The sequence below is a fragment of the Halichoeres trimaculatus genome, unplaced genomic scaffold, assembly GCF_033239565.1.
Source record: "Halichoeres trimaculatus isolate MK-OKI-2021-1 unplaced genomic scaffold, fHalTri1.1 fHalTri1_scaffold_22, whole genome shotgun sequence".
NCBI classification, from domain to species: domain Eukaryota; kingdom Metazoa; phylum Chordata; class Actinopteri; order Labriformes; family Labridae; genus Halichoeres; species Halichoeres trimaculatus.
Window position 1 is genome coordinate 20,644,345 of NW_027437200.1, and position 17,169 is coordinate 20,661,513.

A 17,169-nucleotide genomic window follows, 5' to 3' on the forward strand; every position below is an offset into this window, starting at 1 on the left:
GGTACCTAGAAATGTGTTGTATAGATTCCCGCCTTAATTTTAAATGTTTTTCAATGTCTTCAAATGTAATTTTAATGTCCTGGAATTCAAATTCTTTATTTTGGGACCTTAAGCAGATATGAGATTAAAATGCGATTCATTAGATTAATTAATTACAAATCCTGTAATTAATTCGATTAATTTTTTTAATCGCCTAACAGCACTAATATAAATAATTAAAATAAATAGCAATACACATATTCAGTGTTGCCATTCTGGTTCTATTGTATGCAACAAAGCAACAACTCAAGGAAAGGTCAAAATATCGAGATATATTTCATATATTTAACTCCACCAAGGAGATTATGTTTTTAGGAGAGTTCATCTGTGAACAACATAACTAAAACAGTAACAAACAGATCTTGATGAAATTTTTAGGAAATGTTCAAAATGGGATAAGGAAGAAGTGGTTTAATTTTGGAGGTGATCTGGAATACCGTCTGGATCTAGGACTTTTTTAAAGGATTCTTTATCATTGTGAGATAGGGCTGTTTTCACCATATGTGTATATAACTCCACCATAAATGGTCGGATTGCTTTGCAAAACAATACAAGACAAGGTCACCATAATTTCTGACAGATGTAAAAGTACGATCTAGATCCTGGAAATATTCTGGATACTAAGATCCAGAATGTGAAATATGTACTGGGTCATCATCATTTTCAACACTGTCAGGAAACAAATTATCGTACAAACCTTCAACTAACACCAAATTGTAGCAGACAGTCTGCTGAAAGGGAGTATAACATTAAAGTCGGACTAAAGGGTTGGTGACAATCAGTATGCTCGGTGGAGGTCTGCGCTCTGTATGACATGGCCTGAAAATATTGAGGTATGGATAAAATGCCATATCCCCCATCCCTAATCCCAAAGTGTAACACATCACATAATGTGTTGTATCCCATCGTGATTGACTCAGTGATCGTCACACCTACTAAAGAGCGTTGAAGTCATCCTGATTTTTCCTCTTTATAAACATTTAACTGCTTTACTCTCTTTATTCCAGTTATCTGAACTCTGATTTGTAAAAGTTTTTAAACACTTTCTTTGAAAACACAGATGCTAACATTTTACTCGAGCTGATGTTACACTTTTGGCTAACACCTAAGTGTTAACGTTAGCATCAGCTTGTGATAAATGACTGAAACCTGTTCTTATTTGCTGCTTCAAACAATCTGTTTTGGTTTTTAATGGTGAGAGCTGAATCATTTAAGGTGTTTCACTCAGAGCTGAACTCCAGCGAGGCTTTTTGCACAAGACAGAGGAAGCTTCAGTTTGTGTTTGAATGAGAGCAAAAAGTCAGAGGTGAAGACACAGGGTGAGCGTGAGCTGCCCGAGGCGAAGCATGTGAGAGTCACCAGCAGCAGAGATAACAGCGCTGTAGGAAGTGTGTGTGTGTGTTTTTATTCAATGTGTGTGTGGTTACCTGAGGCCAGGCCAGTGAGCGTCACCACCAGCCATCCAGACCAGGCGTCGTACAGGCTCTTGGTGAACTCCCATGCTGACTCCTTCTTCTTACTGTTAATCTGAAATAACACGACAGTTAGCAAACACTGGAGCCACGTCTGACAGAGAAATCTCCTCAGAAGCAGGAAAACGTCACCAAGTGTTAAATTCAACTGTTGATTGAGCTCATTTCCTTTGTGGAGAGTTATAAAAACCAGTTTTGACAGAGTGTTCATTCAGACTCTGTCCCTGCAGCTCTGAAGTTGTGTCAATATTTGCATAATGAGTTGACAGAGAGTGTATCAGAGTGTGTTTGTGTGTGTGTGTGTGTGTGTGTGTATCGCTCAGGTTCAGCTCAGGTCTGAACAACAGCTGAACTTTCAGGAACAAAAGCTCAGGACTGTTTAAAATCTGAGCCCAGCAGGAGATATTTATTTATTTTGTGTCCAACAGACGACCCACTTCTTCTATTTCACAATCAGACAATCTGTAGCTCCACAGGAAGTGTCTTGCACATCACTTCCTGTGTCAAAGGATGAATTTGCTGACTCTGCTCAGTAGAAATGAGCTGAGATTTAAAGATACTTGTGCATGCTGAGCTTTGTTTTCAAGAAGTCTGTCTGATAACCTTGTGTGTTTTGAATGTTAATATACAATCCTGTATCTCTTTTTTGTCTCCACCAACAAAAAAAAGAACACAAAAAGTCAGCTGTCTCTCATATCTCTTCATACAAATGGAAAGAAGTGGCAAAAAGTAGAGGAATACGTCAATTTCAGACATTTTTTTGCGCGATTGACAAGTTCATAAACAAACTAGCAGCTTCACAGCAAACTTCTGTCAGATCCATGCACTGTAAAACTGGATAAGTTGAGTTAATTTAACTGAACATCTTAAGTAGTTACGATTATTATGGAAAATCATTCTACTTAATGTCTCTAATCAAATAAACCTGATGCTTATTTTTTCTAAATCAAAATATTAAGTAATGTTAAAAATGTTGCATATCACTGTTAAACATAATAAGTTGACCTCACTCAAAACTGAAAGATGTGATATCAATAAACTTTTTTTATGAATTAAGTAAATGCAATAATAAAAAAATTGAAGCAGATCAGAACAACTAAATTAAACAACATTTTAAAGAGCAGCTGGGTCTCATATCCACAGAGTTCCCTCCTCACTCATGGTTACAAACGCCGTCACAACAAAAATCAGCTCTAATTTCATAACTTTAGTAACCGTGAGTGAGGAGGGAAGGCAGTAGATATGAGACCCTGCTGTACATTGAAATATTGTTCTTCTGAGCCCCACAGCACTCGCACTGGTGGTCTGTGCTCCATTGATTTTACACTGTGTGCCTGATGGTTAATATATAAATAAATGAAATTTTTGACTGACTGAGCTTTCATGCTATTTAGGCCAATTTTGAAAATGTAAAAAGATAAATTTACTTATTTTTGACACAGTCAGTCCACACTACGTAAAGCACAGACAGCTGATCAATGCACAAACAGTCCGTGTCATGTGGAGCACAGAAAACCTGTGCCATTGCTGCACGACTTGAAGTTCAGCAGGGTTTCATATCGACTGCGTCCCCTCCTCACTCACGGTTACAAAACACAGTCACAGAAACTAATGATTTGAAGTTGTGCTTATTTTATCAGTAACAAAAGTTAAATCTGCTCAGAAATCATCAGTTTCAACACTGAAAACTCAGACATCTTAATAAATTGAACTTACTAACAAATTTTACGTTTCCGATTGAGTAATTTGAACTTTGGGGTTTACAGTGTGTCTGGCGTACCTGTGGCTTGTTTCCCACGTCATTCCCCACTCTCACCCCGTTTCCTGCTCTACTCACTCTCCTATCCTCTCCAGTTAAAGGCATAACAAGCCAGAGGAAATAAAGAAGAAAATTCAGCTTACATGATTTCCATTTAGGTTGGATACCGGAGCTCGGCGCATCAACCATTGGAAGCAACAAAACAACGTCAAACATCAGTTTGAGTTTCTGGATCAGGCACCCTTTGTTGATGCTGGGTTGTAACTTATTTATCCTCAACAATAGGACTGATGTCGGTGAGTGTGAGGTTTTAAGAGGACGGTAAAGACGATGTGGATGAGGAGAGGCTCATAATGGAGGCAGAAAACTGTTGGCATGAGGAATCCTTGATCTCGTGAATGTAGCTGCTGTGAAACCGTGATTTTTTTTCTTTGTTTAAAGTCGAGGTTGGTTGATTTTTCTTTTGCATGCGTTTGGTTTTAGTGAGAACACCTTAAGCTATCCATTCTCTGTCTTCTCACCTTACGATGCCGCTCACGATCCTTGCACTTCTCTCGGACCCAGTCGATGGTGTGGAAGTCGTCGTAGGTTCCCACGCCAGGGATGGGCTCCTCTAGGAAGTCCAGCAGGTGGGTGGTGCTGCTGGGCACCCCGCCCCCGTTAGACATGGCGTAGTTAGACCCTGGGGACAAAGACGGAGACGATGTTAAGAGTTGGAACTGTGTGATACTTCTTACAAGTCTTAGATCAAAAATAATAGAGCAAACATCTGTGGATCTGAGCGCCGTTTCCTGCTCGTTACAGCCTCAGCCCCCACATCATCGAGCTCGTCTGAGCAAATGTGATTAGGAAGTAGGTTAATCTGAACCCTGAAACATCATCATGAGTCGACTTTTAATTAAATATCTGAGGGACATTACTCTTCTGATCTGCTCTGAGATGGAGATCACAGCAGATCGTTGGATTTCTGACTCAATTAGCTTCTCCCACAAAAAGATCTTTGGTATCGATTCAATCGAACCTTTACAAAGACGTCTTCTTGTCTTTATGGTAACTTCAAATTCTTCCCAGGGCGTCTGGGAGTCTCATTAGAGCTGCTCTGATTTTATCCAGCTCCCAGCTCTCTGCGCAGAGCCCCAATAAGCGCGTGGAGTCAGTGTATTAAGGACTTTAACATGACTTTGATTAGTCACAGCGCGTACTTAAGGTTTGAGGATAAGAAACACAAAGCAAACGTTATGAAACGGGGAAACACGTCGACTCTAATTCTCTGCCTCTTTTCAAAGGATCATCGTTGAGCTCGTGTGATTTTTCTGGCTGGGTGACGAGACATTTCATTCATGTAAGAAAGCAAAATATCTTTTGTTTGATATGTTTTTCTGAATCAGACAGCCAAAACCTCTCTCATTTTCTTCTATTCTGTTAAATCAAAGCTAATATTCAAGTTTGGACAAGGGCTGCCCAAATTCAATCTGCTACAAAGCGTGTTTGATAAATGAGGTAAAAGCCTGACCGCCTACATTTGAAATATCTGAGACCAATCCTCCCTCGTGTGTCGATGAAACTGTGACAATTCTTTTTGGTCTGCAGCACAAAAGCAGCACAGCATGCCACAAAGACAGAGACTAACACATCTGTCCAGACAAAGACTTATATATGGTGTTAGTCTCAATTATTCACATGTGTATTTACAGAAGCTTAAACTTCGTAGATCACCAAAATATTTTTGGTGTCTGTCATGTTAATCCACCAGTATGTTCAAGATCTTTAAACAAAATGTTATTTTTAATTCCAGGGTTAAATCATTGTTGGTACCCTTTAATTATTATTGTAACAAAAAGAAGTACTTTAGCAGATTAGAAACTTGTTGTTGTCATGTAACCAAGGCTGGGTACCGAACTTTGGTTCTTTCATGGCACTGACTGAAATGTTCCTGTAGTACAGGTATCAAAACATGCCTCATCTTTTGTTCCAAGTTTCAGTACCCAAGGGTAGGGATGGGTACCGAAGTGGGTACTTTTATAGGTACCGACTGAATTCTGTCAAAGGTACCGGGTACCAATTCACGTAAAACCAAAAGGTACCATGTTTAGGTACCTAAAAGCATCCTTGTGAGTGTGAGGGAGTGGAAAAGTAGGTGATTTTTTATGCTGGACATGAACGCAGCATTGCAAGGTTATAAATAAAAGAATTATTGTTAAATTGAAAAAAAATACATATATATTTTTAAATAAATTTATATTTTTTACCACATGAACACAAAAAGTATGGTACCATTGAGTGCCGGTACTGGGCATCAGAACCATATCAAATGTGAAAGGTACCCATCCCTACCCAAAGGGTTATCACATGATGAAGATCTGATAACGTTACACATGTTTGCAGCATGTATGGTAGTCCTGTTAGCTTAGCAACTTTTTCGCCATATTTAGCAACTTTTCAGACCTCTCAAACAACTTTTCGGGAGTTTGGAGACTGAAGTAAAAGCACATATTGATCTCGCTTGTCAACAAGCAGCGGGTGCTGACACAGCAGACGAGTCCTCTTCACTTGCAGCAGTCCCTCCAAGCTACAGTCGGAGCAGGCGACTGCTGTATGCAAATGAAATGAGCACATGCTTGATTCTTCTCGATCCGTTTTGCCGATCCCAAGCCCTGATAGAGGGGAAGGGTTTTTATTTTGACATGGGAAAAAAGCAAAAACTACTACGGCTGAAAATTAAGACTCAAGATTTGTACCGTAATGCGTAATGTAATTTTCTTAACATTAAAATTAATATTATAAAACTGGTATCATAAAGAGTATTGTTCAGGAACCAATGCCAAAGTGAAGGTACCGCTATTGGTACAGGTATCGGAAACTTTTGATGGGTACCCAGCCCTATGAATAACTGTTACTCCCTTTCATTCCTGAACAGAAACAAGTGATTTACTGGTTGTTTATGTTTATTCATTTCTGACTTCTCAGTGAATTCCAGTGTAATGGATCAAATTTGGGAAACAAAAAACATGATTTCAGTCTGAGATTACTCACTCCTGTTCAACTCTGAAAAAAAAAAGAGTGTAAATCAAAGCTCTTAATGATGCTGGATGGTTTTCTCTTTCCATGACAGATGGTCTCAATTCTTTAAGTACTGAATATTTGACAACATATATGGGCACCATACATTGAGGTAAACAGAAACATGTAGAGTAGAAAGTTAAAGACTTATTATCTCATGAGAAAGGCAGAAAAGCCACTGAAACAAATAAAGGAAGCAGCTAAATACTTGGTATTCTTCCCACAAAATTCAGGATTGTGTTTAGTTCCTCGTGAAGCAGCTCTGAAGACATTAAATTTGCACCAGCGGTCTTTTTCTCCCCCAAACCAATTATTTTTCCTCGCTTGAATATTGATTTGCTCTCTGGAAAGAAGCAGCCTCAGAGATAAGGACTGAAAACTTCCTGTGTTGGTATGCATGCAGCGTTGAGTTCAGCCTTGCAGGATTGCTGTTATATGGTCACTTTGATACAGTTCATCTCCATTTACCACACACTCACACACGCATCAGTCACACATGCTGCTCCTGTGATTGATCTGTAATCTCGCTGCCATTTTAAAGTTAAATAAGCACATTCCAGTCCAGGATACACCATCCCCCCTTTACATTTTAATCTCCTGTGCATTATAAAACGAGGGCTGACTAAACAACAAAGCTCCATTCATGAGAAATCCCCTCAACAGGAACTGCTGTAACTATATAATAGGTATTACCTTATAAGAAAAGCAGGAAAATCAAGTAGGGTTAATTCCATATTATCATTTAGTCCATAACGAAGCATACAGGTGCTGTTTTTAAGCCGTCAGCTCACCAGCTCTAAGTGAAGACTCTGGTGTTTTAATAGATTTTAAAAAAGGGGAAATTTAAGTCAAAATTGAGCAACTTTCTTTCAGGAAGAAGAGAAAATGGAAGTGGAGGAAGGCGAGAAAGAAGAAGTGAGTGTGTCAGCATTTAGGAGCTGCTGTGGAGTCAGCAGCAGGGAGGATGGAGCTATCCGTCTTTATTTTGAGTCCATGCGGTCTGGACTGGCCGGGGACTTTGTTTGTGATTTAAGTGTTGAGTCAGGTCAGAGAGAGGCTCCAGTTTTGATTCTGGTCCGTCATTGTCAGCGAGAATCTTCACAGAGTAGCTGCGTACCACCACAAATTATGAGTGGGAGAATTTTAACACACATTCTTGCCCAGTCATGGTGACCCTGTGGATCCAGCAGAGTCCAAAACGCAGCAGACTGGATCCAGCTGTGAGGGTGTGCGGATAATAAATCTGCTCCTGGAGGAACTGGACAAACTGTTCTGGTCAGGAGTGAACTGACAGTACTGCGTACTGCTTTGACTTCTTCAAACACCTTTAGACCATGTCAGTTTTACTACTCGACACTGTCAATACTGTGGGTACAGCTCTAGTTTCTGTGTTTAGCGAAATTATTCTGCTAATTCACACAAAAAAATCATGTGTAGGTTGGAACATCAGCCCTAGTCGTCGCTAAATTGATGGAAGACCAACAATTCTACAGACAAAGTACACGTTGACCAATCTCAGATTCGATAAGTTGTCGTTAAAGATGGGAAAAGGTGTTGTAATTGGGGGGATGTTAACATCACTCCACAGCAGCCTCACTGACAAGACTGCCTGCAGTGTCTGCAGACAGTCATCTACTTTCATTAATTAGCTTCATGAGCACAAATCATAACTTGATGATGCTGATTATTTCAAATTAATCAAACTTATCAACCGGACTGTACTACAACAGCTGTGTTTCAACCACAGGAACTGTCCCCCCAGGACATCGCACACTTTAGCCTCGTTTCCACCAAGCAGTCCGGGTCGGTTCGTCTCGGTACGGTGCGCTTTTAGCGGCGTTTCCACAGACTCATCCCGGGACGGATCCCTAAAAACCGAGACGAGCCGTCCCACTTTTTTGAGACCCTTTCGTATGGGTGCCAGACTGAACTGATCCGCTCTCGGGAGGTGGAGCAACACACTGCAGACGGTTGATTGGTCTAAAGAATCGTCACTTACCCCGACAGCGGCTGCATTTCTCCTGGTGGCTCACAGACTTCTCTGAAATGAAGCTTGATTGCTCTTTGTAACCGAGAGTTACATGAAAATCACAGAGAGGACAAAATGCTGCATGTCTTCCATCCGTGCTCTTTGTTTACTGTGTCGCGTTTTCTTCTTTGTTGGATTTAATCGCGGGGTAAGCTGCTACGGCGTCACGCTATTGTTTACCAGCTGTGGCTTCCGGCATGCGGCTTACACGCCGCCCACCACGAGAGGGCACAGTTTGCTGTGGAAACGCAAACGGGATGAGACTTAACTGTCCCAAACCGTCCCAAACCGTACTGAACCGACCCGTACTGCTTGGTGGAAACGCAGCTTTAGACCCTTGAACTAGGGTAGACATTTAGTTCTTGGGGATAAATTTATTAGGGATGCACCGACATGACAATTTTGGCCGATACCGATATTAATATTGTTGTTATGTCCGATAACCGATATTTATCAATATTGATATTAATTTTTTTTTTAATTTTAAAAATCTGAGATGATGTGTTGAGGTAGTTCAGAGAGAAAGAGCGGCACGATAGTGAGAAAAGACGACCATGGAGAGGATCAACGGATGGAGCGCCCTGGAAAGTGTGATCAAAACAGTACATTTTGTCTGTTTTTGGATCAAAAACAGGAGGAGAGTTCACTCTTCTTAGGTAGTTTTGTTTTTTACATCATTTTACACAGCTGTGTGGCTATAATGACCTCTGAACTCACAAAGACTTAGTTTGCGTTTGCCCCTCTGCGCATGCGCAGTACTCTCTGGAGAGCTGACTCTTTTCTTTGAGGGGCAATCGTAAACAAAGTCTTCGTCAGTTCAGAGGTCAGTACAGCCACACAGCGCTGTCTGAAGTAACACAGACTGTAGCAGAGGGCTAACCCGGAGCAGACCATGATGGAATATTGGTGAAAAACATGAGTTTTTGTACGATTAATGCAGTGTTAGGAGCAGCGCTGTCTATGCCCCGATGGATCCCATTATACGGACGTCCGCTGCACGATTTTGGATCTAAATATCTCCCGAAGCACTGCTTGGATCAGGAAAGCCTTCTGGGTGAGTATTTTGTTCTACTTCATTCTATAAACAATGTAAAAGCTGTATAAACCGAACTTATCCTTTAAGAAACATCTGTAGCTGGCGACAGCTTTTGTCACAGGCACTTGCTTCCTTTCAAGTGTCAACATATCTATCAACAGTGCAACAAAATACAACCAAAACCAGCACAGGCTGAACACCCCCATGCGGACAAGCTAACTGCAGAGCTACATGTCTTGTCTGTTGCCTTCTGAAGTGTTGTTTTTACTGAACGGCCTTTGTCTTACTGCCCTCTACTGGTCTGGTGCTGTTTTGTGATTTCTTTTATTTTTTTCTCTTTATGTCATTGCCCTGTTTTGCAGAATCTCCCCAGGTCTAGTGGTCAAGATGCCGACAAACAATGGGTAGCAGGAACAATTTAGCACAGGGGAATGTTCTACTAGGAGCTAAAAGTTCTGGTACCTTCTGGTGGAAACGCAGCTGTTTTCTCTACTGCATGGAGCTGGGGGCACATTTTGGATGTGATGTTGAATATGAATCTTTGCCAACACTGTTTTTGAGTTATGCTGATGTCATTCTACACTATCGTAGCTTTAACATTATTATAATATGAGCTGCTGAGAGAAAGAGCATGAGGTGGTAAAAGAAATATAGAGGCCTAGATAAAAGAATATGGGGGAAAATAGTTAGCAGTGAGGAATAAAACCCAGCGAAGTCAACAACAGAGCTTAAAGATAAGACTGCAGCTCCTCACTGCAGCAACGACTGCAAAATGCCCAGCGTACAGGAAGCAGCAGAGCAGATCTGGCACAATATGAAGTCACGTTTCAATTTCCAGAGACACAACAAGGATCAGACTGGTGATATAAACCAGAAACCCTGATTTTTATAATGATGCTGCACCACTGGAGCCCGTCAGATCAGGAGCACAGCGAGGATGACGCCACTGGAAAACAGAAACCCTGAGGGTGCTGCATACGAGCACGGCGTCAGCATCACGCTTCATCAGCTCACTGGGGAGCAGAGACAAAAAGACATAAAGCCCAGGCTTCGGTTTCCTTCCCCTGCGTGCTGAGACGCTGTGTCGGTAATATCACTTCTCTAACTGGGCATGTGCTTCCTGTGTTACTCCCACCATCAGACCGCTTGTTTTTGTACATTTCTAAACCTACAGGTGGAGAAATTCTCCGTCTCTTTCCCCCGTTATTCGGCCTGAGGGTAAATCAGATCAGGGAGGTTAAGAAGCAGCTGGCTAAGACACTCCAGGTCAGCAAGGTTAGTCTGCTCGGACATCATGTGATCAAACACTGAACACGGCAGCCTTCTTGTGACCTGCTGATAAAACCCGTAGAGTCCTACAAAAAGAAAGGGAATAAACTGAGCAAAGTCTGAGAGCACAAATGGCTTTTTACACCACTTCCTTTTGGTTGTTTACATATGACATGCTGCTTTTGATAAGTGGGATACGGCTTCAGGTCAATGTCCTTAAAGGGGACATATCATGCTTGTTTCTCCTTTTCACTATGCCAGACTAGGATGCCTGTAAAGCATTTCTGCCCTCAGTACAAGTCATTTAGTTCCTTCATTGCCCCACAATAGCGTTCTCAATATCCTCAGTTTAGGCCATTCTGAAGATCTCGTTGAAACGCTCCGTTTGGAGAATGACCTCCAGTAACCTCACAACGTCACAGCCTTTTGTGCTCTGATTGGTCAGTTCTATCAGAGGGGCGGAGGGGGTAGAGCCAGGGGGCGGTTTTTGCAGCATGGCAGTATTTACAAAATCGCCATATTGGATGGAGCAGACCGAGGGAGTTTGCTGTTTGCCAAAACTTCACCGTAAGGCATTGATAGCACTAAAAAAATGGCAGAGTGTAGGATACGTCCTTTTGTATTGGACCCCGAGTCAGACCCGGATGGTTCTGCAGCTCAGGAGGAAGAAAATCCACCTGGACACAGATCATCTCAGGACGCTTCAGTGTGGTGAGTCAAACTTTTCTCTGTCTGTTTTATCCATCATGCTGAAAGTGTAGTGTAAAGATCGCCTCTACCGTCAGTTCCTCACTATGTTGTTACTGCAGCATTATTGTGGTCCAGGTTCACAGGGCATGTCAGAACAAGCATGCAAATATCACAGTCTCATAAGTGTTACCACGTCTGCTAAAACTATAGTGTTTTAACTGCTAATTCACCATGTAAAGCCGAGCTGCTCAGCAGAGCAGAGTCCCTGCATCCAGCACTCAGTCAGTCGGCTCTTGGTGGGTGTATCCCTCGGTGGTGGTTGTGTGACTAACTGACATCACAGAGGAGGAGCTGCTTTATCAGATTACTCCAATAAAAAGAAAGGATCCTCGTGTCGCAGCATCAGAAAAAAATACAATATCTCATTTTTTGAAAATTCAGGGGGTGAAAGGTCTTGTTTTCAAATTTATTATATTATATGTAAGTATTAAATAAGGGATCAGCATGATATGTCCCCTTTAAAGCAACCCGGTTATGCTTTTCATTAAACAGGTTTTAAAAGCTCTTTTACAGGTTTTTTTGGAAATAAAATGCCACAAATTGGGTTGGAAACAGAACAAGACTGGAGTTTGGGGTCTTTTTGTTTCTGCTCATTCACTGTAAAATCCAGCAAGGCCACCAGGAACCAGCACACACTCACACACAGATGAATTAAACCCCTTCAAGGCCGCACAGGGAAGAAAAACCAGAAAACGATGCACGAAGACAACTCTAGAGTGGAATAACAAGTGATGTTTTGGTGCAATTCCACCCCGAGGAGCTGGTGATGACTGATTTAATGTGACAACCTGGATATGCCCAACAGGTGTCGTCATGCGTAGAGAGAATTTCATAAAAGGGATCGCAAGGCAGAACATACCCACTTCATACATGTGGTACATTGGATGCTTGTGTTTTTGTTGCAGGCCCAACAGAAGCCTGCTCTTTAAACCTGATTTATCTCTTCATCTACGGCTGACTATCACACACACACTGCTCGTTTATCATCCACGGACGTGACAGGTGGATGTGGAAATATGCAGGCCACACTAATCTGCTCTGACACTCGCAGAATATGAGGCAGCAGTTTTCCTCCACCTGCCATATGTTTGCATGCAGTCACTGTATGAGGAGGAGGAGGAGGAGGAGGGGGGAAGGAGGAGGCCTCGGCAGCGTGAGAAAAGGGAGGAAAAAAACGGGGAGTTAAGGAGGAGAAGGGACGCTATGTACCTCTTTTCGGCATCTCCTGCAGGGGAATGGTGTCCCCTCCCCCGTCGTAGGGCAAGTAGGGGTCGGCCGCGGCGTCCTCCTCCTCCATGTTGACAGTTAAGACGGAGCTAAAGCTAAGCTAACATCTCACTACGCACTGCTCGCTTCGTGTGTGTCTGTCGCTACCGCCGCTGCTGCCATGTTTACCGAAAGGAAGACGAGTGTGTGTGTGTATGTGTCCGAGTGTGTGTGTGTTTCTGAGTGTGTGTGAGCGCACAGCCCCGTCTCTCTGTCCCTCCCTCCTTCTCTTTTCTGTCAGTCTCGCTCGCTCCACTGCAGCAGCTGACTGTTGGAGATAATGACGTCATCACGCACACATCCAGGAGGGAAAGGCGACAGAACGCTTGTACGGCACAGACCACGGTTGGCGGGTCACAGGGGTGCGGGGCGCGTGAGCTGGGACATGGAATATTCCATCCGGGAATTAATGCAATATAAACGGCGCAAATAAACACGTTAAGGGACAGTTAGTCGTGAATTTTAATAATGTCGAGAGTATTAGTCCGCCAGTTCATTCACAAAAGTCAAGTTTTAATGTCAGTTGATGTTATTAGTCCTATTTTATCAAAAATAGGAATCATTTTACTGTAGAATCCTGAGCGCTAACTAGCATTACAGCTACTTTTTATTAGTTAGCTGGTAATTTAACCCATTCAGATAATGTAAAACTATCAAATTATTTAATTTTCCAAGATGCAGAAGTATTTGTTAAAAAGTTGACATGTTTCGAAGGAGTTGTTTGTTTTGAAAATGTTTAAAAATGTAAAATCTGTCTGAATTTGGCTAATTTAAAACAAAAACATTAGCACATGTCATGAAGTCACAGTAGTACCATATTTTTGCTTTCCACCTCAACGTGGCAGCACAGTAATATTTGCTGTGTGAACTATTTGACCGGCTAATCCATCCCAACTTTTTATCAACATTGGCAAAGACTGTATCTACATGACTCTCACAAAATGAAATTTATTTCAACAATAATCATGTAATATTTTGTCTTTATTCTGGCTTTTATCTCGCAACATTATGACTTTATTATCACTATTCCGGCTTTATATATGCATAAGACTTTTTTTCCACAATTACTATGATATTGAATCTTTATTTTGACCTAAATCTAGTAAAATTTGGTCTTTCTTTCTACTTAAGTCTCATAACATTATGACTCAATTCATCATGATTTTTTTTTTTTACAGTGGCCCTTCCCTTACGAAAGAAAAATATATTGCAGCATATTGGAACATATCATGTTATATATTTGGTAATATATTCCCATATATGAGATTTAGTATTTATATTTTCCAATATCTTGCAATATATGGAAAGCGGCAATCATTTGTATATTTTGCAATATATTGCAATATATTTCATGAATATATAATATATTGTATATGTGCCCTCAATATATTATTCCATGTATATCATAATATATCAATAATATATTACAATACATTTCAAAAAATATATTGGTACATATATTTTTCTTTCGTAAGGGCTACCCTTCTGTGAAACGTAGAATTGGTTGTTACATCCTTTTTTCAGACTTGGGTCCAAATAATTATCCTTACTGAAAGTTAATCGAAGCCAATCAAAGGCTCACAGCACTTCCCAGAGATTTTTTTCCACACATTAATCAGTCATTGCTTTTGGTATTGGGAGAAAACTGCCTTAAACACTGTTTTGACTGCATGAGAGCTGCAGTGAAGTGAGGGCTACGGGTAGAAAGTCACTGTCAGGTGTTTTGTAAACTTCACGTTGATCCTGTTATTACACTGAACAAAGCAGCTGGAGCTGGATCTGTTAGGCCTCAACAATGAGACCCTGGCATTTCAAACGCTGTGAGGAAAATATCTGTAATACCTTGGACCTGCTTACCTTTCAGCAGGGTTCCTGTTGCTATGCAATGTCACAGGTGATGTCAGCCATAGTTTATTACCTCCCTGTTCAGAAAGTCCCGAGTGGGACATCAAAGCAGCCAAAGAGCAAGAAAAGTATTTCCATTTTTAAGAATTCAAGTTAAAAGATTGCAGAGTATCTCCTCAAGAGTTCAACTGCCTGTAGCGTCCAAAGCATAGCTCCACCGAATGCCAGAGTTTCAGCAGAGCCCTCCACGAGGTAACCGAGTGACTTGGCCCGTTGCTCACGCTGCAGTCACAGCACAGAGGAAGGCTTTACATGCTTCCCCAAGAACCCACCCCTCACTTCAATGTAAAAATAGAACAGGGAGGCAGAGAGAGGCACCAGGCGAACTTAAAAGAACATTCATTCAAGGGTTTCCTGAAACGCATGCTCCGACAGGCTGCCGGCCAAACTGGTTCGTGGGAATGTCACTGCAAGGTAGGCTGACATTCAACAATTGAGAGTGACAAGAGTGGGAGGAGGAGGAGCTGAGGCATGGAGAGAATACTTGAAATATGATCAATTTAAATGGACGGGAATCAACTCCTTTACTGGGCAGACAAATGAAACTGAGTAGACAGAGAACGCACTCCTCTTTTACTGTGCATACAGGTTTGCTTTTGAAAACAAGCTCTGACAACAATGTTTGAGGAGCCAAACTGAAGAGATTCATCAGCGTATCGACTCTGATGAGAAAGATCCAACCAGGATGCACCAGATAAAACGATCAGACACCTGTCAGAGCCACTGTCAGAGAATGAATGGGCTGCCATGGCTGGATTGACAGGCAGCATCACAGCTGGATACACGGAAACACAGCAGGAACGACGTCTGGCACTCTACCTTCAAATGATGCAATGATCACATCTGATCATTACGTGATTAACAGGCTGTAATCACTGTGCCTCACTTGGACACCACCCTCCTCTAAGCTCCTCTATATTTAGCCAGCTGACGACACATTTATGAATACAAAGGAACAGAGGCGGTTACTACAGCCTTACCTCTGCTACCTGACAGGAAAGACCAACCAATGGCACAGAAATAAGACCAAGAACAATCAGCTACCAACGCCAGGGCACTTATAAAAGTGAGGCTGCGAACTAAGAGCAGGAAACAGGAACCATGTAAGGGTTGAGAAAACACAAACAGGATACAGGGGCAGGTAAACTAATGAGGCATGCAAAGCTGGTGAGAAGAAAGACAATTACCAAAAACAGATGAAGATTGAGGATTAGAAAACACACAAGAAGTAGTAAAAGATTGTTAAATAACCAAAAAAAAAAAAAACTGAAATCTTTAAGAAGCCTTACAAGTGGTTTCAAAGATTGGTTTCTGAACAACATTTGCACAATGCACCAGTACAAGATGTAACAAATCTGCAGGTGGGGAGATGAGGTTGGGCGAAGGGTTTCAGGTTTAGGATAAGGGGCCGTTTACACGACAGTGGTTTTAGGATGAAACACAAAGGTATAGTTGTTTTTTGGCCTCCAGTTTACATAGTGACATTTCAGTCGATCTAAAACAGAAACTTCTTGAAACGGCCTCCAGACTGGAATTTTCTGAAACGGCTACCATTGCCGATTAAAAGGCAAGCCAGAGTTTTCAGTAGAAAAACTAGCGTCTTGCTACACTTTTTGCATGCACTTTACTTTTTTTTTTCATGGAAACTTAATTTACCATGCGTGAACCAGACAACGACAACACCACAGCATCACTTCGACAATCAGGGAAGACCGAATTAGGTACTTTCATTGGTACCGCCTGAATTCTGGTAAGAGTACCAGGTACCGATTCATGTAAAAGGGAAAGGTGCCATGTTTAGGTACCTAAACGCATCCTTGTAACTGTGAGGAAGTGGGAGAGTAGGCAATTTTCCAGGTTGGACATGAACACAGCATTGCAAGGTTATATACTAAAGAATAAATATGTTAAATTGAAATACATTGACATGTTATTATTAAACAAATTGATAATTTTTACCACATAAATACAAAAAGTACCTAAATTTGGTACCGTTGAGTACCTATACCGATTGCCAGGTACCAGGCATCGGTATAGTATCGTTTCAAATGTGAAAGGTACTCATCCCTGATCCGTATATATGCCAGATGATCAGCCCACCTCTACTTCAGTGGGGGGGCAAACAAAAGAAGCTTCTGTCTATCGCCACCTACTGGCCTGGCATGCATACCGCAGCGTTTTTAGTCCCTAATCAAGTCTGTGGAAACCATGGACTGTAAAAAACATGGAGGTAGTCTACGCAATGTCGCCTGTCTGTTCCTGATACAGCAAATTTAGCCAATCGGCGGATGCAGCCACATTGGATATAATGTGGGCATTGAGCTTCCTTTGGAACAGCTGTCTCTGATTGGACAATAGAAAAATCAGTGTTTCAGACCTAAGTCATATTTTTTTAAACCAGGCTGTAAATATACTTTTTAATGCCATAAAAGTGTGTTTTCCAACCTTTCTACAGTCAGCCTCAAGAAGATCTTTTTTTACTAACCGGATGTTGCCTCTTTGAGAAAATGTATATCGTTTCTCGCTGTGTTTTTTCCCGTGGTTGGGTAAAAAAATGTCACGCTAACGGCCCCTTAGAGGGATT

At 41.6% G+C, this 17,169-nt stretch overlaps 1 protein-coding gene across 3 annotated transcripts in view; it reads right to left on the reverse strand.

Annotated features, from left to right (window-relative positions):
• clcn3 (chloride channel 3) overlaps positions 1-17,169 on the reverse strand; it is a 42,538-nt gene that overhangs the window by 14,709 nt on the left and 10,660 nt on the right. For 2 of the 3 annotated variants that reach the window (XM_074699103.1, XM_074699104.1), the window contains exons 3-4: positions 3,792-3,952; positions 1,467-1,566 (exon numbers count right to left, since the gene is read on the reverse strand). In XM_074699103.1, the coding sequence (XP_074555204.1) occupies positions 1,467-1,566; positions 3,792-3,952 (261 nt within the window). Of the gene's footprint in view, positions 1-1,466; positions 1,567-3,791; positions 3,953-12,623; positions 12,915-17,169 lie in introns of those variants that run through there. The other variant, XM_074699105.1, reaches the window with a different exon arrangement.